General features: G+C 61.8%; 1 protein-coding gene across 11 annotated transcripts in view; it reads left to right on the forward strand.

Annotated features, from left to right (window-relative positions):
• CACNA1G (calcium voltage-gated channel subunit alpha1 G) overlaps positions 1–22,610 on the forward strand; it is a 63,403-nt gene that overhangs the window by 30,082 nt on the left and 10,711 nt on the right. For 3 of the 11 annotated variants that reach the window (XM_079797819.1, XM_079797825.1, XM_079797827.1), the window contains exons 10-26: positions 259–410; positions 1,122–1,307; positions 1,390–1,504; positions 1,586–1,741; positions 6,073–6,157; positions 6,225–6,442; positions 7,250–7,681; positions 8,575–8,675; positions 8,895–9,018; positions 10,976–11,044; positions 11,147–11,331; positions 12,122–12,248; positions 13,817–13,942; positions 14,498–14,587; positions 15,163–15,376; positions 17,131–17,184; positions 22,257–22,408. In XM_079797819.1, the coding sequence (XP_079653945.1) occupies positions 259–410; positions 1,122–1,307; positions 1,390–1,504; positions 1,586–1,741; positions 6,073–6,157; positions 6,225–6,442; positions 7,250–7,681; positions 8,575–8,675; positions 8,895–9,018; positions 10,976–11,044; positions 11,147–11,331; positions 12,122–12,248; positions 13,817–13,942; positions 14,498–14,587; positions 15,163–15,376; positions 17,131–17,184; positions 22,257–22,408 (2,586 nt within the window). Of the gene's footprint in view, positions 1–258; positions 411–1,121; positions 1,308–1,389; positions 1,505–1,585; positions 1,742–4,515; positions 4,585–6,072; positions 6,158–6,224; positions 6,443–7,249; positions 7,682–8,574; positions 8,676–8,894; positions 9,019–10,975; positions 11,045–11,146; positions 11,332–12,121; positions 12,249–13,816; positions 13,943–14,497; positions 14,588–15,162; positions 15,377–17,130; positions 17,185–22,256; positions 22,409–22,610 lie in introns of all 11 variants that reach the window. The other 8 variants (XM_079797824.1, XM_079797826.1, XM_079797820.1 and 5 more) reach the window with 4 other exon arrangements.

Consider the following 22,610-nt stretch of genomic DNA (forward strand, 5'->3'; position numbering starts at 1 on the left):
GCCCCAGGATCTGAGACCCAGAGCTGGGAATGGTGGGGGTTGGGGGGGCCGAGGGTTGCATGTGACGGCTGCCCCTCAGTGCATTTCCTCACGGACCCTTTTGGGGGAGGGTGTTCCCCATAAGCCTGAACATCCAGAACCGCCCTGGCCCCCTCCCCCGGCTTTCCGTTCCTGCTCCTATGGTCCCGTGTTCGGGGGGACTGGGGTGAGGGGCTCAGGGACAAGCCACGGGTGCTTCATGCCCGCCCTGCCCTGCAGCCCGAGGAACTCACCAACGCCCTGGAGATCAGCAACATCGTCTTCACCAGCCTCTTTGCCCTGGAGATGCTGCTGAAGCTGCTCGTGTACGGTCCCTTTGGCTACATCAAGAACCCCTACAACATCTTCGATGGCGTCATTGTTGTCATCAGGTATGACCGCCCCCGCACTGCCTCTTGCCTGAAGAGCGTCCATGGGGCGGCTTGGGGCGAGGAGCCACGCAGCCTGTTCCAGGGGTCCCACTGACCCACAGGCCCTGCCGCTCCCCCAGGTGGGGACTCTCTGTCCCCCCATGCTCCACTCCACCCTGTCCCTCGGTCCTACCCTGCTCAGGAGGGTCTTGGCCTCACCTCTCTTGGGGCCAAGCCCCTCTGCAGTCTCCTCTCCCCACTTCTACTTCCTGTCCTCACCCCCACGCAGGCCCGGGTGGGTGAGGACTGGGGCGTTGGCCTTGGAGAGGAGTTGGAGGAGGTCAGAGGCCCAGCCAGCCATCCCTGCTTGCAAAGTGCTTGGGAAACCATCTCAGACGCCGACAGCTTGCTTTAGGGTTTCCAAGACCTCGGGAAAGCGCTCCATCCCCTCAAGCCAGGAGCCAGGAGGACTGCTTTATTGCTTTTTGGAATTGGCGTTAGATTTCATTAGAAGAGAACAAAGCGAATATTCCATAACTTGATGCTGTTGCATTGGCCGATTGAGGGAGAGGGCGGTCCACGGCCAGGCTGTGTGACCTCTGGCCTGGCAGGGAGGGTGGGGAGGGCTGTGCCAGCCGGTCCAGGCCCCCGGGTGCTGCTGGCCCCTCGTAAAGGGCGGGGCAGGCGGAGGGTGGGTGTGCCGCCGGCTCAGGCTCCCCGCCCCCCTTGCAGTGTGTGGGAGATCGTGGGCCAGCAGGGGGGCGGCCTGTCGGTGCTGCGGACCTTCCGCCTGATGCGGGTGCTGAAGCTGGTGCGCTTCCTGCCGGCGCTGCAGCGGCAGCTCGTGGTGCTCATGAAGACCATGGACAACGTGGCCACCTTCTGCATGCTGCTCATGCTCTTCATCTTCATCTTCAGGTGAGGGTGGGCGCCCGCGGGGAAGGGCCTCGGGGGCGGGGCTGCTGGGGCTGAGCCCGTCTCGTGGCTCCTGTGTCTTCAGCATCCTGGGCATGCATCTCTTCGGCTGCAAATTTGCATCCGAGCGGGACGGGGACACGCTACCGGACCGGAAGAATTTTGACTCCCTGCTCTGGGCCATCGTCACCGTCTTTCAGGTGCGAGGGAAACATGGCAGGGTGGGCAGGGGTGGTGGGGGGACCCTGGTCAGCGCCCTGACTCCCGCCCTCTGCCCCCAGATCCTGACCCAGGAGGACTGGAACAAGGTGCTCTACAACGGCATGGCCTCCACGTCGTCCTGGGCTGCCCTCTACTTCATCGCCCTCATGACCTTCGGCAACTACGTGCTCTTTAACCTGCTCGTCGCCATCCTGGTGGAGGGCTTCCAGGCGGAGGTAACCCCCTGCCCACAGCGGTCCATTTCTAGGAGGAATCGGCTGCCCAGCTTGAGCTTTGGGGGCCTGGCAGGTCCTGCAGGAAGCGCCCTTCAGATTAGGTGGGGGTGACTAAGTGGGGGGGAGGCACCGGGTCTCAGGAAGCCCCTGGGCACTCAGGAAACGGGGTACTTATGTGGGGGGGGGGGGGTGTCTTTGGGTCCCCAGGTTAGCTGCCCAGTGGGCTTCCCCTTCCGAGTCGGCTAGACCCTTCCTCAGAAAGCTAGACAAGGGTCAGCACACAGGGCGTCTGGATCGCGGAGTACAGGTGCTCTCGGGGACATCTGGGGGGACCCATCTGAGCTGAGGGGTGGGGGGAGCTTGCGTGCAAGTCATCTGAGCTCTGGCTGAGATGATGAAGATGCCACCAGGTCCCGGGCAGGGCCGAGCTGCCCAGGGTGAGAAATGAGCCCAATTAGCTGTGGGGATGGCAGAGATGAGCGTCCTATTTCCAGCCCCGGCTCCATCACCTTCGTCACGGGCAGCGTCATCAATTAATATCGACTTACATTGATCCCCTCGCGGGGCCAGGGCACAGCCTCTGCCCAAAAGGCTGCACCCTCCTCCTCTCCCTCAGCCCTGCCCCTCTGCCCACCCCAGGCCCAGCCCGGTGCCGTGCCCCGGGGAGGTTGACCCAACCTAGAAACGCTCCAGGTTGGGGCTGGAGAAGCTCTCGGTCCAGTTCTGTTTGGGTGACCCGGATGGAAACTCCCGCTGCGGCCTGGTCTATAAATACCCGGCACACGGTGGAAAAACAAAATCTATTTTCCGCCTTTTCCCCAGCCTTGCGAGGGAGGGCTGCTCCCCGAGGGCCAGGCTGGTGGGGTGCGGGGGCATCTGTCCCTCCCTGGCCTTCCCCGGCGTCCCCTGTAATTCTGTAGCTCCCCATTATCGCGTTTCCTCCTGCTGGGTGAGTGAGGGCCGCGGGTGGAGCCCTGCCTTGGTGATGGCCGGGCCTCTTGCAGGAGGGAGGGACACTGGTGCTCTCCCTGCAGCAGGACACTTGCTGGGTGGTTCCCTGGGGCATGAAGGGTTAAGGGGTGCCACCATGCTCCCACAAAAGCCAGGGTCTCTATGGAGACCCACCGTTCTCAGCCACAGCTCTTGGCCTGTGGGAGGAGGAGCAGAGTGGGGACGCGGTCCTTCGGCCCCTTCCAGACCACAGCTCCTGACAGCCAAGATTCCCCTAGAATAATTGCTGTGGAACGATGTGGAGGGAAATGGAAAGCACCCCAAGCCTGTTCTGCTTCCCTCAACGGGCCCGTAGCCACCGGGGCAGTCCTGGCGGTGCCCGGCGCCGACAGCCCCCTCCCACCGCTGCCTTTTTCAGCGAACACCTTGTTAAATCGAGTGCCGCTGAGCCGGCCCGGTTGCTAGGCAGCAGCTACGTCGGTGTGTGGGAAGAGAGCAGCCTGGCCCTAGGGCCCGGCCTGGTCACTCTGGCACTGCTCGTGGCCTGTGGCGGCCTCAGCCCAGGGGGCCAGCCAGGACCTGGGCCCACATCCTCCTCAACCTGCAGAGGACAAGTGACTACCGGGAGGGTCTCAGGCAGAAAGACCCCTGCTGCTTTGGGTCTGGGCGGGATGGAGAAAGGATTTCAGCATCACCCCCCCCCCCCTCCATGGGGTGAGCCAGCACCTGGGTGCAGGGTGGGCGCTCGGTGCCGGTGACCTGCACACCTCCAGAGACACCTGCCTTCTCCTGCAGCGCGTTTCGGGGGGGCTGCCCCGGTGGCTCTGGGGGCCCCACAATCTGCCAGGGGAGTCTGGTTCCTGCCGCTCTGATGGCATGAGACCGCCCACCTCGTGGGGGAAGTGGCTGCCTTCATTTCTGTGGATGTCATTAGCAGGAGCCTCGAGAGTGGCCCCCTGCTGGCCTTACCACGCCACCAGGGGCCGGAGCCGGCTGGCTGTAGATTTCCTGACTTGTAGGGGGCAGAGCCCTGAGTCCCTGTATATTTATCATCCACACACTTAATTAAATGAACAGGCCGCAGGCCCTGTGTGAGGCCATTAATTGATATTAAACAACATCATAGCTGTCATCCGGTGTTCCTTGTCACATCCCATCCCAGTTGGAGCGGCAGGACCCGTTCGGATGGGGAGGGACGAAGGCAGGACGGATGGGAGTTTAGAGGCCTCTTCTCAGTCCTGACCTGGTCTCTTCCCCAGCCTCTGACTTCCACCCGCTCCTCCTCCCCCCGCTCCTGTCCATTCCCCAAGCCTGCTGCCTCCCAGCCAGGAAGGGGGAGCTGGAGTCTTTCTTAGGTTCGAGGCCCCGAGGCGCCTCTGACTCTCTGGATGACTTGCACAGTCTTCCGAACGTTTCCAGACCTCGGGCACCTCCTCTAAGATGGCTCGGGCAACACCTGCTTCCCACCCGGCGAGGAAGCACGCTAGTGTTCACGAAGCCGTTCCGTGATGCCTGGCGCACCCGGCGAATGGTGGCTGTCATTAGAACCACCCGGGGGGGGGGCCTTGACCGCCTTTCCTGCCCTTGTCCCCATCTTCGTGGCCTCCCTCCTCACCCTTCAGATTCATTCTGGCCCTGGCGCCTGTGGCTGAATTCTGGAAGGCCGTTCTCCACCCCCCTTCCTCCTCCCACCCCCGTGTCTCCTGTCCCCTGCTGTCGGGTTCGCATCGCTCCTTCTCTCCATCCTCTTTGGACGCTGCTGATGTTTGAAAGCCTGGGCGCCTGTGACCAGCCCCGGCCCCTGCCTCCCCCTCTCCCTGTAGGAAATCAGCAAACGGGAAGATGCGAGTGGACAGTTAAGCTGTATTCAGCTGCCTGTCGACTCCCAGGGGGTAGGTACGCGATCCGAGTCGGCATGCCCCCGCCCCGTGCCCCATGCCCCCTCCACTCCGCCTCCATGTCTCTGTGCTCGTGTTCACGCTCAGCTCCTGTGCAGCCTGTGGTCGCCGTGGTGGTCAGTGGTGTCGTGAGCCTGGCTTCGATTTTAAGTCCCTTCCCCCTTTGAGGGCATCGAGGAGAGGAGGCTCCTTGCCTCTGCCCCCATCCACCCGCACAGGGCATGTCCCGTCCCCAACAGACGGGTGGATGGAGGGAGAAGGAAGGGACTTAGAATCCGCTGTGTGCACGTGTGTGGCGCACCGCGTGTGCGTGCCGACGCAGAAGGGCCCCCGGGAGTCCTAGTCGCGGGGCCTCAGTGGAGTCCGATCCGTGGCCCAGACCGTGCTCCCCCATCTCTCTCCCTCCCCCCTTGCCCTGAGCCCCTGTTGGAGACCCCACTAGCTGCCTCAGCTCGGGACATGTCTTTGGAGGATGCGGGGGACAGGGATGGCTCTTGCCAGAATGCGCCAGAGTTTTAAATCCACTTCCCAGGCTCTGGCCCCTCACCCACCCAGGAGGTCCAGCAGGTGTTTGGGGGACACGCTCCTCCTCTGGCCCCAGCGCCGAGCCTGTGCCCTGCTGTTTCCTGCACCGGCACCCGGATTCAGGGCACAGTCAGGGTTCCCGCAGGACCCACAGAGCTGCACATCCCGAGCAGCCCCCTGGAGACCCCACTGGATAATTAAAAGCTTCGTTAGGGACGTAAGCGGAGTTAATGAAAATGATCCCCTGAGATGCCAATTACGCAATATTTATGTCCTTATCAAAAGTAGCAATCAAGTATTTTTTAATAACTTCTTAAGGAGAAGTGTGTAATTACTGGGGAACCTACTGACCTGCTAAGAAGGAAGAAAAAAACTGTCCCAGAGACAGAGAGAGAGAGGTAAAAAATGGGGGCAGGGGGAGGGGTGGGAGCTTGGGTAGGGTGCAGGGAGAAGCAGAGGGACCGAAGTGGCGTCCTTGGGCTGAGCCGCTCTGTCTGGGGTCTTTCAATTTCCTTCTGGGGTCCTCGGGGCTGAGGCTCGGGGAGGGCAGCCACGGAGGGAAGGCAGGGGGTGCAGGTGGCCTTCGGAACTGGGGCTCTAGTGACCACTCAGGTCCCCAGCTCCCCCTGGCCCGTGCCACCACCCACCCAGCCATCCTCGCTCCCCTCAGCCATTCTGGGAGCCAGTCCCAGCCAAACTGGTTGTGCTGTGGGCTCCGGGGTTCACAGTGGCCTCTGAGGTGTGACTGGAGGGAGACACAGGTGTTAGGGACCCTGGGGAGCCCCGGGCCCCAAGCCTGGGTGGTCTGGTTGATGCTAGTGCATGCCTCGTGCCATGGTTGCTGGTCCCCGTGGCCTCTATGTGTAGTGTGTGCGTGTGAAGACAGGGAGACCTCCGTCCAGCCCGCTGACCCCTGCTGGGCCAGGTCCCTCATGGCCCGCTGCTCCCCTCCCCTAGGGAGATGCCACCAAGTCCGAGTCGGAGCCCGATTTCTTCTCCCCCAGCCTGGATGGCGACGGGGACAGGAAGAAGCGGTTGGCCTGTGAGTATCTGTCCTGGGGGTGGTGGGGTGCAGCCCCTGGCCCTGGGCCAGCTTTGAGTGGACGCAGGGTCTCCCCATCTCTCCCCTGCAGTGGTGTCCCTGGGAGAGCACCCGGAGCTTCGGAGGAGCCTGCTGCCCCCTCTCATCATCCACACGGCCGCCACGCCCATGTCGCTGCCCAAGAGCTCCAGCACGGGCCTGGCGGAGGCGCTGGGCCCTGCCTCCCGCCGCACCAGCAGCAGCGGGTCGGCGGAGCCCGGGGCAGCCCACGAGATGAAGTCACCGGTAGGGGCGCCTGTGGATGCCCGAGGGTGGGAGATGTGAGGACATCAGGAAGGGAGAGAGGATGGAGGAGGGCAGGCCTGAGAAGATACCCGCTGAGCCACGGGTGGACAGGCCCCGGGAGGTTGGTCGGGGCTGGTAACGCAGCCATGTGCAGGAGCCGTGGCCTTGGGCTCTAATCCTGCTTCTTCTGTTCCCGAACTGAGTGGGGCTCAACCTCCGAGCCTCCTTGTAAAGTGTGTGTGTGTGGTGGTGGCGGTACCTCCTTAGTTCCTTATGATCGTAGCAAACCCCACCTGGTCACTGATTCCAGACGCTGCTCCGAGGGTTCTAGACACATTGAACCCTCATAGCACCCTTATGAGGTAGGTACTGTTACCGTCCCTATTTGGGGACCTGCATCTCCGGTTGCCCAAGTGATTTGTGGGAAGCTCCGAAGCAAGTAGGTGATGGAACCAGCATTTTCGTCCAGGAGGCTGGGGTCAGGGCCGACGCTCTGACCAGTACGTTATACTGCCACCAGCTGGTAGAAGACTCCTCTCACCAACTAAGTGTGGAATAGGTGCTAGTGTCCTATCTAGTGTACAGATGAGGAGCTGAGGTACAGAGAGGTTTAGTAGCTTGGCCGAGGTCACACAGCTGGTTGGAATACGCCTGGACCTGAATCCAGGCCTCCGACACCAGGCTCCTGCCCATCGTGCCTCCGCACCTGGTGCGATGCCAGGAGGCTCACAGGAGGTGGGGTGCAGGTGGGAGATGCAGGGCCACGGGGCCCTGGCTGAGACCACCCTCTCCTCTGCTCATCCCCAGCCGAGTGCCCGGAGCTCTCCGCACAGCCCCTGGAGCGCAGCGAGCAGCTGGGCCAGCAGGCGCTCCAGCCGCAACAGCCTGGGCCGGGCCCCCAGCCTGAAGCGGAGGAGCCCGAGTGGGGAGCGGAGGTCCCTGTTGTCGGGTGAGGGCCAGGAGAGCCAGGACGAAGAGGAGAGCTCAGAGGAGGAGCGGGCCAGCCCAGCAGGCAGCGACCGTCGCCACAGGGGCTCCCTGGAGCCGGAGGCTAAGAGCTCCTTTGACCTGCCAGACACACTGCAGGTGCCCGGGCTGCACCGCACAGCCAGCGGCCGCAGCTCCGCCTCCGAGCACCAGGGCTGCAATGGCAAGTCGGCCTCGGGGCGCCTGGCCCGGGCCCTGCACCCCGACGACCCCCCACTGGATGGAGATGATGGCGATGATGAGGGCAACCTGGTGAGGCCTCTATGGGCACAGTGATCCCCCCGCCCCATCCCCCGACCTTGAGTGAGAGGAGCTATGCCTGGCCTGGGGCAAGGGTGGACAGCCCCTCCCAGCTCTATGGCATTCAGGAAGTTTACCATCACACCCAAGGGATATGAGGGTGCCGGCCCTGGAGGCCGAGCTTCAAACACCCCCTTTATTCCCTCTCCTGGCCTCGCTGAGCCCCAGATCCTCATCTTCCCCCGGGCTGTGTCTCTGCGGCCCTTGGTGGATATGAATGGTTTTGGACAGATGTGTATGAATCTTTCATGGTCCTCCCCCTGTGACTCAGAAAGACCCATCACTCATCTCTCCAAACTGATGCCCTCTCCTGTCCCCCTGTCTCATCTGGACGTCATCACAGCCTCGACTTCACACCCATCCTTACCCATCACCTCTCCCCCCCGCCCCCGCCCCCACAGTCCCCAGCCACCACCTTTAACCCTGGGATGGGGCACAGGGATCAGGACCTCCCAGTTAGCACGTGAGGAGAAGGGGTCAGGGTCCCCTCATCCCAGGTGTGTCTTTGAACAGACAGCTGTGATGGGTCCAATGTTTGATAATTGATGCACTTCCAAGCCCAGCAGGGAGGGAAGGAGGAATGGCAGGCGAGGGCTGAGCTGGAGGCAGAGATGGGAAAAGGTGGAGAGCTTGGGCAAGGGGGAGGGGGAGATGAAGGACGTGAAGGATGCTCAGGGGACAGAGGGGCCTCAGAGGGCGGTGGGAAGGTGGTTTTAGGAATACAGGAAGAAACACGGCTGGGGGAAGGTAGACAAGGAGTGGGGGCCGTGGAGCTGCTATAAAAGAACGAGGGGCTGGGGCCTTGGGGGCCTGGCCCTGCTCACACCCCTGTGATCCTCCTACAGAGCAAAGGGGAGCGGATGAGAGCGTGGATCCGAGCCCGGCTCCCTGCCTGCTGCCGAGAGCGAGACACTTGGTCTGCCTACATCTTCCCTCCTCAGTCAAGGTAAGCAGGGGGGCCCCTGACCTGTGCCCCAACCTCTCCTCACAGGAGATTATCCTGTGACGTCATCCCAGAGATGTTACAAGTGTCCCCAGACGTGGGAGTGTGTGAGAGCGGGGCCTCGGGCTGGGAGGGCCCAGGAGGGGGAGGGGCCTCGGGCGACGCCTCTCCCTGCTGCCCTGCCCTGCCTCCCGCTCAGCCTTGGCCTCTGTCCTGGAGCAGGTTCCGCCTCCTGTGTCACCGGATCATCACGCACAAGATGTTCGACCACGTGGTCCTCGTCATCATCTTCCTCAACTGCATCACCATTGCCATGGAGCGCCCCAAGATCGACCCGCACAGCGCTGTGAGTCCCCAGCACGACGCGTGGCGGCTGTGGAGTGCCTGCTAGGTGTCAGGCCCCTCCCGGGTTAGCCAGCAGGGCGGGCACGGAGACCCAGAACCACACAGAGGGAGGGAGCCAGGACTCCCCCGTCGGCCCCCCTGACTTCCACCCTTGCGCCTGGCGCCTGTGTCCCTCTCCTGCCTCCGTCTCCCTTCTCTGACACACCAGCCCAGCTGGGGGAGGGGGCTCTGCTCCTTTCCTGGGTGAAAAGTGAGCTCCGTCGCACCCGGCTATTTGCAGACGGCGTGTTCTCGTGAGCCAGAGCCTTGTGAGGCCCCTGTGTGAGTCGGTGAGTGTTGGGATGATGCAAACAGCGAGACTGGTCCTGGCTGGGCAGAGCTGTCTTGCTTTCCCTGCTCCTGGCAAAGGGTCTCAGTTTCACCTATGACCCATGACCCATGACCCATGCATTGATGGGGGATGCAGAACAAGAGAGGGAAGCTGCCTTGGCTCCCATGGTCCTGCCAGGTCACAACAAATAGGTTTTCAGGGGCACGGGGCGGGGGGGGACACTGGTCACTTCTGCTTGGCCGTGAACCTGTCAGTCCTTCTCAGAAGGAGAGGCCAGAGGCCTGAGTTTCAGGACATACTCCCCGGGGCCCAGCCTCTTCGGGGAGGGCCCAGCTGTTCTGGGAGCTCTCTCTCCCGAGCCTGGCATCACAGCCCCACCCCCCACATGAATCTGGTCCAAGAGGGGTGGGTGGGGGTGGCTCTGTTGCCTCTCATGGCATCTTGCACCACTTGCTTGGAGGTGGCGCCCCGTCCCCCCTCACTGCCTCCACACCATTGTTCAGATGTCAGTGCTGCGGTGGCTTCTGGCTTCCATTAGGGTGGGCTCCAGCCAGGCGGGGCGGGGGCGGGGGGGTAGAGCCCTGAGGGATGGAGGGGCCAGCCCAGGAAGAGGTGGCTGAGTGAGCACAGCACTGGGACTCCCACCCCTGGGAGTGTATGAATCCAGGGACTGTGTGGGGTGGGGCACGGGCCTCGGGTTACACCGGCCCTGCTGCAGAGCTCTGCCGAGGCCCCTACGTCTCTCCCCGACCTCTCCATTCGGCTCCTCCATCGCCAGCTGTCGCATGCATGCTTCTCTCTCCCCTTTCTCCGTTTCTCTCTCTGACACTCACGCTCTGCCGGCTGCCTCTGCAGTCCTCTACACTCCTCTCTGGCCACCCAGCAGTGGAATCCGCCCACAGTGATCAGGGGGCTGGGCCGCCTTCTTTCCCCTCCTGCCCCAGCCTGTGCCCAGCACAAGCCCTGCACCTGGGCATGCACAGCCTGCACTCAGGCCCCCGGCTCGCCCTGTGGCTCCGTTTCTGGGGCACACAGCAGGAAAGGGAGTCCGTGGAGCAGGAGGAGAGTAGAAGCGGGGAGGGGGGTCAGAGATCAAGTTAAATCCTGCCCCAGTTTTAAGAAAGAAATCGGGATAGGGCCTGAGATATGGGGCTCAGCTAACAGCACTGTGGTGGGATCATCCCCCCTCCAGGCCACTCTGGGGAGGGGAGCAGTTCTGTTCAGGGCAGGGGAGCAAGTGAGCCAGGAGCCTAGCACTGTGTGTGTGTGCACGTGTGCATGTGTGTGCGTGCATTTGTGTGTGTGTGTTTGTGTGGGTGTGCATGTGTGTGTATATGTGTGTATGCGTGTGTGTATGCACGTGTATGCGTGTGTACGTGTGTATGTGTGTGTGTGCGTGTGTGTGTGTGCGTGTGTGTGTGTGCGTGTATGCGTGTGTGTGTGCGTGTGTATGCGTGTGTGTGTGTGTGTGTGTGAGGGGGGAGGCAGAGGAGCTTATCTGCCTTGTTGGGGAGGGCAGGGGCCGTTTTCGAGTCGGATGCTGGAACGGTCCTGGTTTCTGTATGCAGCGCCGACTTGGCCCACGGAGGGGCCCCGGTGGGCAACACCCGCCTGCTCTCTCTTGCAGGAGCGCATCTTCCTGACCCTCTCCAATTACGTCTTCACCGCGGTCTTCCTGGCGGAGATGACCGTGAAGGTGAGGGGTCGCGGTGGTTCCCGGGGGTGTGGGGGGGTGGAGGGCAGGGCTGAGACCCGGGGGTGGGGGCGGTGGTGACAGTGGTGTGGCGGGCACCCCCAGGTGGTGGCGCTGGGCTGGTGCTTCGGGGAGCAGGCGTACCTGCGCAGCAGCTGGAACGTGCTGGACGGGCTGCTGGTGCTCATCTCCATCATCGACATCCTGGTGTCCATGGTCTCGGACAGCGGCACCAAGATCCTGGGCATGCTGCGGGTGCTGCGGCTGCTGCGGACCCTGCGCCCGCTCAGGTGAGCCCCCGCCAGGGGCCTCCTGCTTGTGACCCCCACAGAGAACCCCGCCGTCATACGGGCTGAGGAGTTCCTGTCCTTGGGCACCTCCCTCAGGGACACCCCCTACAGGACATAGTGCTCAGAGCGGCTGTGCCCCTGGCCTTGTGCAGGGCACAGTACCAAGGGCCCTGGTGGTACCTTCGAGGGTGGCACTGCCCTCCCTGGTGAAGCCACACACTCCTTTCCTCGCTTTCTTCACCTTCACCTCTCAGGGGCCACCCTCCAGATGCAGCAGGGGCCCCACCCCCTCAGGAAGCTCTCCCCAGGGAGGCGGTCACCTCCCATCCCCAGGCCAGAGGCGGAACTGTCCGTGGCTGGGGACACGGATGGGGACTGTACTGACTGACTACTGATGCTCCCCAAGCTGTGACAAGCCACGCCCCCTTTCCTCCCTGCTTGCCCCCTGCATGCTCCGCCCAAGTGTCTGTCCCTGTCCTCGCAACACCCTGCATCCCCGGGGAACACCTTTCTTGAACACCTACCCAGCTCCACCAGGTCCTCGTTGACATCCTGGGAGAGGAAGTGAGAGTGGGGGTGTCTGCTTCCTGTTTTGAGAGATGGTGGGTGGAAATCCCGGTGGCAGGGGTCCCAGGAAGACCACTCTGCCCAGCCAGCCCAGAAAGCCAGCCTCTTCCCTCAACCTGAGTCCAGGGGACCAAGGAACCAAGATTGGGGGGCGGGGCAGCAGGGCAAGAGGCAGGGGCATGTCCGAGCTGGGGGAACCCCTCTTATCCCCTTCCCTCCCCAGGGTAATCAGCCGGGCACAGGGCCTGAAGCTGGTGGTCGAAACGCTGATGTCCTCGCTGAAGCCCATCGGCAACATTGTGGTCATCTGTTGTGCCTTCTTCATCATTTTTGGCATCCTGGGGGTGCAGGTTTGTGGAGGTCGGGGGCCAGCTGCCAGCCGCAGCCAGCGGAGTGGCCTTCCTCTTGGTCCTCGGATGGCGAGGCCCAAGCTGGTGCCACCTTTGTTCCAGAGAGCAATAAGCCGGCTGCTTTCCCCCGGGCCTCGGGCCTCGGGCCTCTTTGCCGCCTGGGCACTTTGCAGGAAGCTGGAAGCTTGGAAGAGGGCCCCGGAGGGGGCGCGGGCCTCAGAGAGGCTGCTGACCTGTGACAGCTGCAGGCTGCCGTCCCGCCCGCTTCGCGCGCTGCACTTGGAGCGCAGATGCTGGCACAGGCCCACCGTCTGCTCCGGGATCCCCTCCCTGCCTTCCCTGCTGGAGTGGGGTGGGCTGCAGGCCAGGCCTGGGGATCCAGGACCCAGACAGCTGGGCCAGGTTAGCGGCGTGCTGGCAGGCAGGCGGGTGCAGACCCCAGACGAGGCAGGAAGTGGGGGCTGCCGGGGAAACTTGGCCTCTGGCCCAGGGAGGGAACTTGGCTTTGGAGGAAACAGAGCGGGAGCTGCCTGCAGGATTCCGCAGGCGCCTCTGGGAGCCCCTCCACCCTGCCTTCCCGAGGCCCTGGCTCCAGCTGTTTCAGCTGCAGGGGAGACAGCTGGCTGTGGGGGCAGCAGGGGGGCTCCTGGGTGGCTACCCCTGTCCCCCTCCTTTCCTTTGACTTTCTGGATGTCTCCTCTGCCCTGGGGAGGGGATGGGGCTGCTCCAGGCTTCCTGGAATTCTCTAGCCCCGGGGACCCGGCTCAGGTCCCGTTGCCAAGGCTGTGTGGTGCTTCCCTGCACGACCAGTGCCCCTTCCCTTCCCTCTCTTCCCCGCCTGCTTGGATGAGGAGAGGGAACCATTGCTGAGCCCTGTCTGGGGCTCTTCCAGGGGTTTTAGGTCTGTCCTGAGCAGCTGCCCAGGCCCCCTGGTCCTCGTTCCTCAAGTCCCTTCCTCACCCACAGTCGTAGCCTGGTCTGTTCTGGAATGAGGGTGAGCTGTTCCGTCACACAGGCCTGAGCTTGAGCCCCCTTTCCGGTCGTATAAGGTTATACAACCTTAGTGAGAGTGAATTTACTTTTCTGAGCCTCAGTTTTCCTCATCTGTAAAGTGGGCTCAGTAATACCTAGCCCACCCCCACCATTAAGCCGGATCACTTGGCCCCTCTCCCAGACCGTCGGATGCAGTGGGTCCGGGCGGACCTGAGAATTGGTAATGATAGCACTTTCCCAGATGATGCTGATGCTGGTCCAGGGACCCCACTTGGAGAACCAGCCCCCCAGCCCTTTGTAGAAAAGGAATGGCTGTTCCCGTCCTTTCACCCATTTTTCAGTAGCCACCCTTCCCTCCCCTCTCTAGGGCTCTGCTCCGAGGAGCTCAGAGGAAGGGGCGCGTTTAGGGGAGGCCCCCTGACTCCGCTGATCCCAGGGCTGGGCCCCCTACCCTCACCCAGGATGGGCGCAGAGCTGTTAGGCCCCAGGGCTGCTGGGAGAGGTGGGGCTGGGAGTTCTGGGCGTCCGGTGGTCACAGCTCACTTCTCCCTGTCTCCGGGTACCCGTGTGCCCAGCTCTTCAAAGGGAAGTTCTTCGTGTGCCAGGGTGAGGACACCAGGAACATCACCAACAAGTCTGACTGTGCCGAAGCCAGCTACCGGTGGGTCCGGCACAAGTACAACTTTGACAACCTCGGCCAGGTGAGCCCCAGGCCGTGCGGTGGAGGTGGGAGTGGTGGCAGGAGGCCCCAGAGGACACAAGTCCGGCTTCATGATGCCCGCAGGGCAATGGACTCGCCAGAGCCTGTCTGCTCGGCGGGGCAATGGGTCCCAGTGGTGTCGCCCGTGGAGGCCCACAGGAAGGGTACAGTGAGACGAGGTGTGTGTTTTCGTGTCCTGGTACAGGCACGGGGTCAAGACGATCCCTTTTCTCACTCCACACTCACAGGAACAGAGAGATGTACAAAAGGAAGTACTTCCCTCCGTTTGGCGGCTGTGTCCCTGGCCCCCCCTGGTTTTGGTTTCTGAAGTTCAGGGGGTCTGATCACGTCCCACGTGGTTCTGGTTTCATACCAGCTCTGGAGCCCTCCAGGGGCCTGGAGTGTGACCCCAGCCTGACCTCAGGGACTGGGGTCCCCCAAGCTGCTGCCAGGAGGTGCTTTGAGGACAGGGAGTGGGTGGTTTGGCCACACATCCTAGATTTCCGATGGTCTCCTCTCCTTCTCCCTCCTCCCCTCTCCCCCCCCCCCCCCCCAGGCCCTGATGTCCCTGTTCGTGCTGGCCTCCAAGGACGGCTGGGTGGACATCATGTACGACGGGCTGGATGCCGTGGGTGTGGACCAGCAGGTAGGGCCGAGGTGGGCAGGACCCATGTGTGGGCTGAGGGCACTCAGCATGGGCCGACGCCAGGCATGACAAGTGCAGACACTAGAGAGAAAGAGGCCAAGGCAGGCTGGGAAAAGGCCATCGAAGAGGCATTGCCTCTCACGGCCGAGGCTGTAACTGGCAGCCTGAGGGCCCAACCCAGGCATGTCTTATTGGCTCTGCAACATGTTTAAATATTTTGAATTAGTGGTGAGCATTTAAAAGCTGGCGAATTGCACATGAAAATCCAGACTTGGGCCTGCTCAGGAGAAATCCAAAGACCTGGGAACACTGGACTTGCATTCCCCCGAGGCTGGAATCAGCAGGAGCAAAGACGCAGCTTCCCCTTTCGATAGAGCCACTCTCCACTTGGCCACAGTCCCCACCCCTCCCTACTGCCCAACACTGAACCCACACGGTCTGTTTCTGTCCCCTGCGGGGTCCCTGTAGCTCACTGAGTTCGGGGGCCCTGTCTTGAAGGGCTCAGGTGATGGGGCAGCACCTGAGACAGTCCCCCGGGGCTGATGGCTCCTCCTGTCCTTCCTGCTCCCTGCCAGCCCATCATGAACCACAACCCCTGGATGCTCCTGTACTTCATCTCGTTCCTGCTCATTGTGGCCTTCTTTGTCCTGAACATGTTTGTGGGCGTGGTGGTGGAGAACTTCCACAAGTGTCGGCAGCACCAGGAGGAGGAGGAGGCCCGGCGGCGGGAGGAGAAGCGGCTGCGGCGGCTGGAGAAAAAGAGAAGGAGTAAGGAGAAGCAGATGGCTGGTCGGTAGTCTTTCCACATCTCTCTGAGTCGTGCTTGACCTTGGCCTTGCGACTGTCGGGGGCCAGGGGCTGAGGCTGGGGCTGGGGGCAGGGAGACGCTGCTCCCACCCCACCCCCCGTCTTCACCTCCTCCCCCACAAGAGCATGTCAGCCTTTAGAGCCAGCATGAAGCAGACCAGTTCAGCCCCCTGGGGGAGGGGAGCCACCCCCACCCTGCAGGGCTCCCCAGGTCTCCGCGTCATACCCCGGAGATGATTCCAGGGGAGTTGTGCACAACCTCTCCCAGCTCGACTCTCCGAGGAGCCTCATGGGATGAGAATCATGCTCCATGGTCCGGGGCCAGTGTCCAGAGACCCAGGGGTTGGCCCAGGTGCCAGCCTTGCCCGGCCCAGGGCTGGCACGCAAGCGTCTTGAACCTGTGCCTGCCTAGTGTCTAGCTGCTGAGCAAGGTCTCAACAGAGGTTGCCAATGGACAGCAGCGAGAGGGGACCCCAGACCCCCTCTCCCTCCCTATCTCCAGCAAAACTCCCTGCCTTCCCGACGGTCAGTTTTTAGCCAAGCTGTAAAAAAAATAAAAATAAAAAAGTCTCCTCCTGGCTCAGGGAAGGTCTGAGGTCACAGGAACTCTAAGCACATGACTCTCTAGCCTTAGAGCCTTCAGCCCCCTCACCTGTGATCTCCAATATTTCTCGGCATTGGCTGGGTGAGACCCCTCCCCACCTCTCCCCACCCCTCCCCATGCTCTTCTGCCATGAGACTAAGGGAACAGACGCACAGCTTACAGGAAGGACGGACGAGACGTGACAGGTGTAGGAGCCCCTTTGTTCCTCGGAGCCTCCAGGTGCGCCTGCACCTGTCTTCGGGGCTCCTGCCTGCCTGCCTGTCTGGTACCCAGTCATCTCCCCGATTCTCTCTTCCTGTCACTGCCCACGTTTCCCTGCGTGTCTCTGCGTGTGGGTTTCTCTGAGCCTCTGTGTGTCTGTCCCTGTTGGGTCTGCGGGCTTCCCTTTCTCTCCCCACCTTTTCACAAACCGTCTTCCTTCCGCCGGTAAGCTGGGTGCAGTGAGTTTGCTCTTGGGTGTGTTGACATGTGAGTACCACCAAACGGGTGAGGGTGGGGCAGAGCCCGGGTGCCCTGGGAGAGGCGGGGCCGCTCAGGCAGGCGTTGAGGGGACGCTGGCCTCTGGGCAGCCGCAGGTGGTACAGTTGCCCCCGTCCCACAGCCTCCATCCCTGTGTCCCAGGCGAACCGCTCAGCTCTGGGGCAGGGGTCCCCTCCTGGCTCGCTCCGTGAGTGTCTGAAGCTGAGCAGGCGCCTCGCCCCCAGCAGCCATGCTCCCTCCCCTCCTTGCAGTCTGCCTTCTCGGCAGGGCATCTGCAGACGGAATTCTTTTTGGCAGGCGGCACTTGTGGCCCTGCCTGACCAGCTGGCTCCCCTTCTGGGGTCTGGAGCCGCCTCAGGTGCTGCTGAGGCGGGGGGCACAGGTAGGCGTGGACATCTGTGCTAATGACAGGCTGCCTGCCCCTCCCTGTGCCCGATTCCCTGTCCCTGTGACCCTGTTGAATTGGCTGAATAGCTCCTTTTCCTCAAGTGCTCTGTGCCCCGAGCTTGGGGCTGGACACTGGGGACCAGCCACCCACACCCCATTCATAGGCGGAGTGAGGGTCAGAGCCGAGGGGGAGCGAGCTGCTGAGGGGGCCCTGCCCAGCCCACCAGGTCCGGCCAGTGACCCATGTCGTGTTTCGTTCTTTTAGATCTAATGCTGGACGATGTAATTGCTTCCGGCAGCTCCGCCAGCGCGGCGCCAGGTACTGCGTCTGGGGTTGCGGGTTCCAGGGCGTGGCCCGGGGGTGGTCAGGCCCTGCCTGCCCCCAGGCCCGCCTCATGGGTTTGGGGACCTCCTCTTTGCTGCCTCTCCAGGGCTCATTGGTTCTATCCTCTCGGGGCGAAGGGGTGAGGGTCCCCGGGGTGCTGGGCTCTGGGGCCTCCCATAGACCTGTGCTGCGCTCGCTGGATGGGAGGCAAGGGTCTCAGCACCCCCTTCCTCAGACACCTCTTGAAGGACCCACCTTCTCTTCCAAGGCTCCCCACGCCCGAGCTCCCCAGCCCCCTGCTGCCTCTTCCTAGTCCTGCTCCTTCTCCCAGGTCACACACACCGTTCGATGATTAGAGCTGCAAATCTCTCCCGGCTCCTTTTGTCTGAAGGGGAGACTTTGATCAAGTGATCAGGATGAGAGAAGCAGAGAGGGGAAGGATTTGTTTTAAAAATGTAACGATGAATAATTGAACAGACTCATTAATCGTCCAGTAATCGCGGTGGCCACGTCACCCCTACAAACAGCAGGACTTGGGAACCCAAGGCCTAAGCTAGCCATCAGCTTCTCCCCGAAACCCACGATTTGGGAGTGAGTTGGGTCCTTCTCTTCGAGAGCCGGTCTCTGGGGAGCCTTCCCGGTCCTGCCCTCCCTGGGTCCTTGGCGCCTGCTCTGCCCACACGTCCCCCCCCCCCCCCCCCCGACGGCGGTTCTGAGGTCATGAGAATCTGGGTCAGGGCAGTGGGACCTCAGTTACACCCTCTGATGTCTCCACGCAGTGGTTCCCAACCTGTTTATCCCCAAGGGCCTCCCCCCCACCCTTATCATCGCCAACAAACCCCACATGATACAAGTCTGTTTTTGAAGTTAAGAGCACTTCAATAATGACTTTGTTTCGGTTTTTGCTAATCAAAGGCACATGAAATTGCTAATCAGAGAGCTTCTAAGCCACAGAAGGTTTCACACTGAATGATGGCAAAAAAAAGCAAAACAAAACAGAAAACATTTCCATTCAGTTCATCTGTGGGCTCTTAACACAGGCGTATGCGTGACTTCTTCTAAGCTTTTAGAAATATTGAAAGGAACCTAAGAACCCCCATGTGGCTGCCTTCTCAGGCTGCTGAGGGCGTGGGGCTTCCGGCTGGGGACCACTGGGCTGAGCTTTTCTCCCCTATTCCGCACGCCCCCCCCGCCCCGCCCGAAACAAGACTCCGGCAGACACTGCCCTATGGGTGTTGGGCTACCTGAGCTACGGGGGCTCAGGGACCTCCCCTCCCCCCGTGTGGGAGGTCATCCCTGAGCCCTAGGTGGGTGGCTGTCTGCTGGCCCCATGGTGCGAGCTCTGGCGTCTCTCGGGGGCGCAGGCGTCTCCAGTTGGCCTGTCTGGATTGCCTGGGTCCACTCCCTGCGTCAGCCTGTACTGCAAGCTCCAGACGTGTTAGAGGGTGAGGAGGAAGTGGGAGGCCGTAGCCTTCAGTTTTTCCCTTGTGGGTTCACCTGGTCTGTAGACTGAAGTGTCCACATGTACACGCTCACCCCAAAACACCACCGTAGCGTCGGGCTGGGCCTCAGGAGCTCCTCCACCACGAACCAGCACAGGCAGACTCTCACAGCCTCTGAGAACTCCTGACACGCCGGCTCGATGCTAAACACCTCGTTACTCTCACGCCGTACCCCCCCTCTGGGGATATTCTGTGTGCTCCTGTTGGCACATAAGAGTATGTACACGGATTACAATAGTGTGTGTTACCTTTCCAGCCGGTAATGGATGCTCAGAGACCCCGAAGAGGGCCTCAGATCGTCCCATATCCCTCTTTCCCAGATCTGGGGTCCTGGGTGGTCCATACCAGAGCTTTTCAAATCTCTGTGTGCCAAAGAATTGCCCAGAGAACATATTAAAACACAGATTCCTGAGCCCCACCTAGAAGTGCTCACAGTGTGGACTGGGGCAGGAGGTGAGCATCTGTATTTCCAGTCGGTTCCCAGGGGCCGTAGATGGTGCTGCATAGCCTATCCCACAGTGTCCCCGGGATGACGTCACACCCCCCTAGCCTGGGGCTGCAGGAATCCAACACCTCCCTGCTAATACCAGTGCTGTGCCCAGCGGGAGGGGTTCAGCCAGACCCCAGGGAGAGGCCAGCAGGGAAAAGGCTTTGGTTACCAGGGCAATGGGCCTGACTGGCCACCTGGGTCCAGCCTGAGCAGTCAGGTTAGCCCCAAGGGACCGCGTGGCCTTCGGCACCAGCTCCACTCCCACCGCACCTGTGTGGGACGCCTGCCTGCACTGCCCTCTCCTTTCCCACTGAACCCAGCGAGCAGGCTTGGCTGCGGCAGCTGCTGGTGTGGCCTCTGCAGTGGGGGCCTGTGTCTCCACCTTCCGCCTACTCCCTGCCACTCTCCTTGGCAAATCCTCCGGCTCCCAGTGACCCCTACTAACTCACTGTGCCTGCTGCCCTCACTCACAGCCTCACACCCTCCCTGCACCTCTCCTGGGTTCCTGCCCCTGACTGGGGGCGGGGCAGTCCCGGGGTGCCCTTCTCCCCACTGTCTGACTCTGGTGTTTTCTCTGCCTTAAACAGCTCATACTGTTGGGAGGCAGGGAGGTGGGGCCAGGGCTGCCAACATGCCAGGGACCACCGGTTTGGGCCCCGCCTGGGCAATGACCCGAGCTCTCGGAGCAGCAGATCCACACAAGGCTCCTCCCTCCTCCAGGGGGTGGGGAGGGGGGCGTCTCTGGTTCTGCTGGGAGCCCAGGTGCTGCCTATAAAACCACGGGCTGGGGAGCAGAAAGGGGGCGTCATCATTCAGAGCCCAACAGCGAGGGCCTTGGGCGAACTCTCCGAGGGCACCCTCTGGGCCAAAGCCCCGAGCTGTGGGTCTGAGCCCACCTGGCAGCTGCTGGGGGCCTCAAGCTGGGAGTTCAGGTCCGGGCTCTGTCACTGCCTCCCAGTGTGTGGACGACTCGCTTTCTGCTGGCCTTGTTCTCTTCCTCGGTGAAACCAAGGGGTTGGCCCTGATGCACTTTGACCTGTGCTCTAACAGCAGCCTCTGCCCTGCTGGTCTAGGATGGGGGTGGGGGGGGAGGGCATTTGAACAGACCTCAGGGGCCTGGGACCGACTGGCCCGTCGGTCGCTATGAGCAGATGCCCTGCCTCAGTCGTCCTGCCCCCACTTCCTCTCTGGGCCACTTGGAGGAGGGGTCCCTGGCCAGATGGCAGAGGTGGAGGCGGAGGTTTACTTGGCCCTGGGGCCGCCCATACAGTCAGACTGGGGTGAGAGGGGAGAGGGGGCACCCTCCCAACCTCTCCTCTGCATTGTCTCAGCTAATAACGGGGCTAATAAGGAGCCACTTTTTCTAACCTAACTGTATTCAAACATTTTAGTTAATTCTCCATTCATATTTTAGCATAATGGAATCGGTGCTCTCGGCACTTACGGAGATTAATGCAGAGAAAGAGTTCCAGCTGCTAAGGCAACACGGGCGACTAGCGCCCTCTGGTTCTGTGGGTACTGACGGAAGGAAGGAAGGAAGAGGCCCCCTCGCCTGGTCCGCCCCCCACCATCGCCCTGTGGATGACCCGCGGCCTCCCGCTGCCCCCTGTGCCAGGCCTCTTCACCGCCACCCCCCTGGGGGTCAGGAGGGCCGCCTGAGCACACAAAGCCACCGTTGGCTGGCCCGTGTCTGAAAGGCAAAGCCGTGACCTAGCACACCCTGTGATGCGCCCAAATATTCTAGACCTGCTGCCTCTTGGTTATCCACACCCCAGGGCTGTTGCTGGACCGTGGCATCGGGCGAGGCTGAACGTGCAGCTCTTGGGCACTCTTCTTCCTTCGGCCTTTGGTGGGGGCCCACCCTAGGCCACTCCCTGCCTCGGTTTACCTCTCTGTCCAACAGTCCTCTGCATGGGAAAGGACAATTATAGATGAGCTGGCCTGGGCCCAAAGCTTCCTGCCGCCCCTGAGCCAGCCACCCCTGGCACAGGCCTCAGAGGCTGCAGCCTTCGCTAGCTGGCTTCCGCCCTAGACTTCCTGAGGGGGAAGGGCTGTCTGGGACCTGAGGCTGCCCCGGCCTCCCGTGGGAAGCCTCTTTTTCCTTGTGGCTGCCTGGGAGACCATTCTGTCAACCACCCCTGGATGGCATGTATCCCCAACCTGGCCTGGCCTTTCCCCAGCACCTGGAGGAGGCCCCCCCGACCCCCTGCAATCTCTTGCCTTCAGATGCATTCTGCCTGCATAACAGGCCAACTTTCTGGCACCATGATTTTTATAACTAAGTGATTCCCTAATTACAAGAGAACGAGTATGCCTCTGACAGATCTCAGACAGTGCTTTCAGCCCAGCCTGCATCTAATGCTGCCCTGGCCCCCCGGAGCAGGCTGGGCTGCCTCATTAGAAACTGGGTGAGTCCTGCAAGTGGGGTCCTCCCAGATGAGCCTGGGACAGAGCAGGGCCCTGTGGCCTCCGCTCTGCCCTCCTGCACATGAGGGTGCAGGAGGCCCAGGCCCTGCCTCCCCGGAGGCCCTCTGGGGGGTGGTCAGTGCAGCCTGCCAAGAAGATGTCCAATTTCCAATCTCCGGTTTTATCTCCAAATCCCAGCTCTATGTAATCTCCTCCGCTGCCCTCAAGGGCTGCTTGGTGAAGGAGCAAGAGCTTTTGCCTCTCTGTTGATGGAGTTTCCTCCGAGCCTGATAAGACCGGTTGTTTTTCATCTTATTGATCTGGCCTGGTTGCGCAACACCGAGTCGAGGGAGTTATGAGGGGCTGGTGGATTTTGGAGGCTGCCTCGGGGCGGGGGCTCACCTAGTGTCTAATGTGGGTGGGGAGCTCTGCATGTCCTGACCCCTTCTGCACCCACCTGTAGCCAGTAGCACAGACGCTTGGAGGGGCGATGCCGAGAGAGCTCCCCCCACCCCCCGAAAAGGAAGTAAAGGGAGGGTGAGGGTGCTGATGATCCTGGAATGTTTCAGCTCGGGCATTAGAAGCTGGTGGCTATGAGGGACTGTGGGCGGAGGGGGCGCAGGGATTAGGGCCCCACGGCTGCTCTGCTCTCCTCCTGGCCCCACCAGAAGCCCAGTGCAAACCCTACTACTCGGACTACTCCCGCTTCCGGCTCCTCGTCCACAACTTCTGCACCAGCCACTACCTGGACCTCTTCATCACGGGTGTCATTGGGCTGAACGTGGTCACCATGGCCATGGAGCACTACCAGCAGCCCCAGGTAGGAGTGAGTGGCCAGCCATGTGGGCCCTGCCTCCTGCTGTGGGACCACGGGGTGAGACCCGCCACGCCTGAGCTGGCGCTCTGCATGGGTTCCTCTTGCACCCCTCTCTCCACCCTGGGAGGTGGGTCTCATCTTGGTTTAACAGATGAGAAAACTGAGCCTCAGAGAGGTTAATTGACTTGACCAAGGCCACAAAGCT

This window comes from Cnephaeus nilssonii (genome assembly GCF_951640355.1).
Source record: "Cnephaeus nilssonii genome assembly, chromosome: 19".
Lineage (NCBI taxonomy): Eukaryota > Metazoa > Chordata > Mammalia > Chiroptera > Vespertilionidae > Cnephaeus > Cnephaeus nilssonii.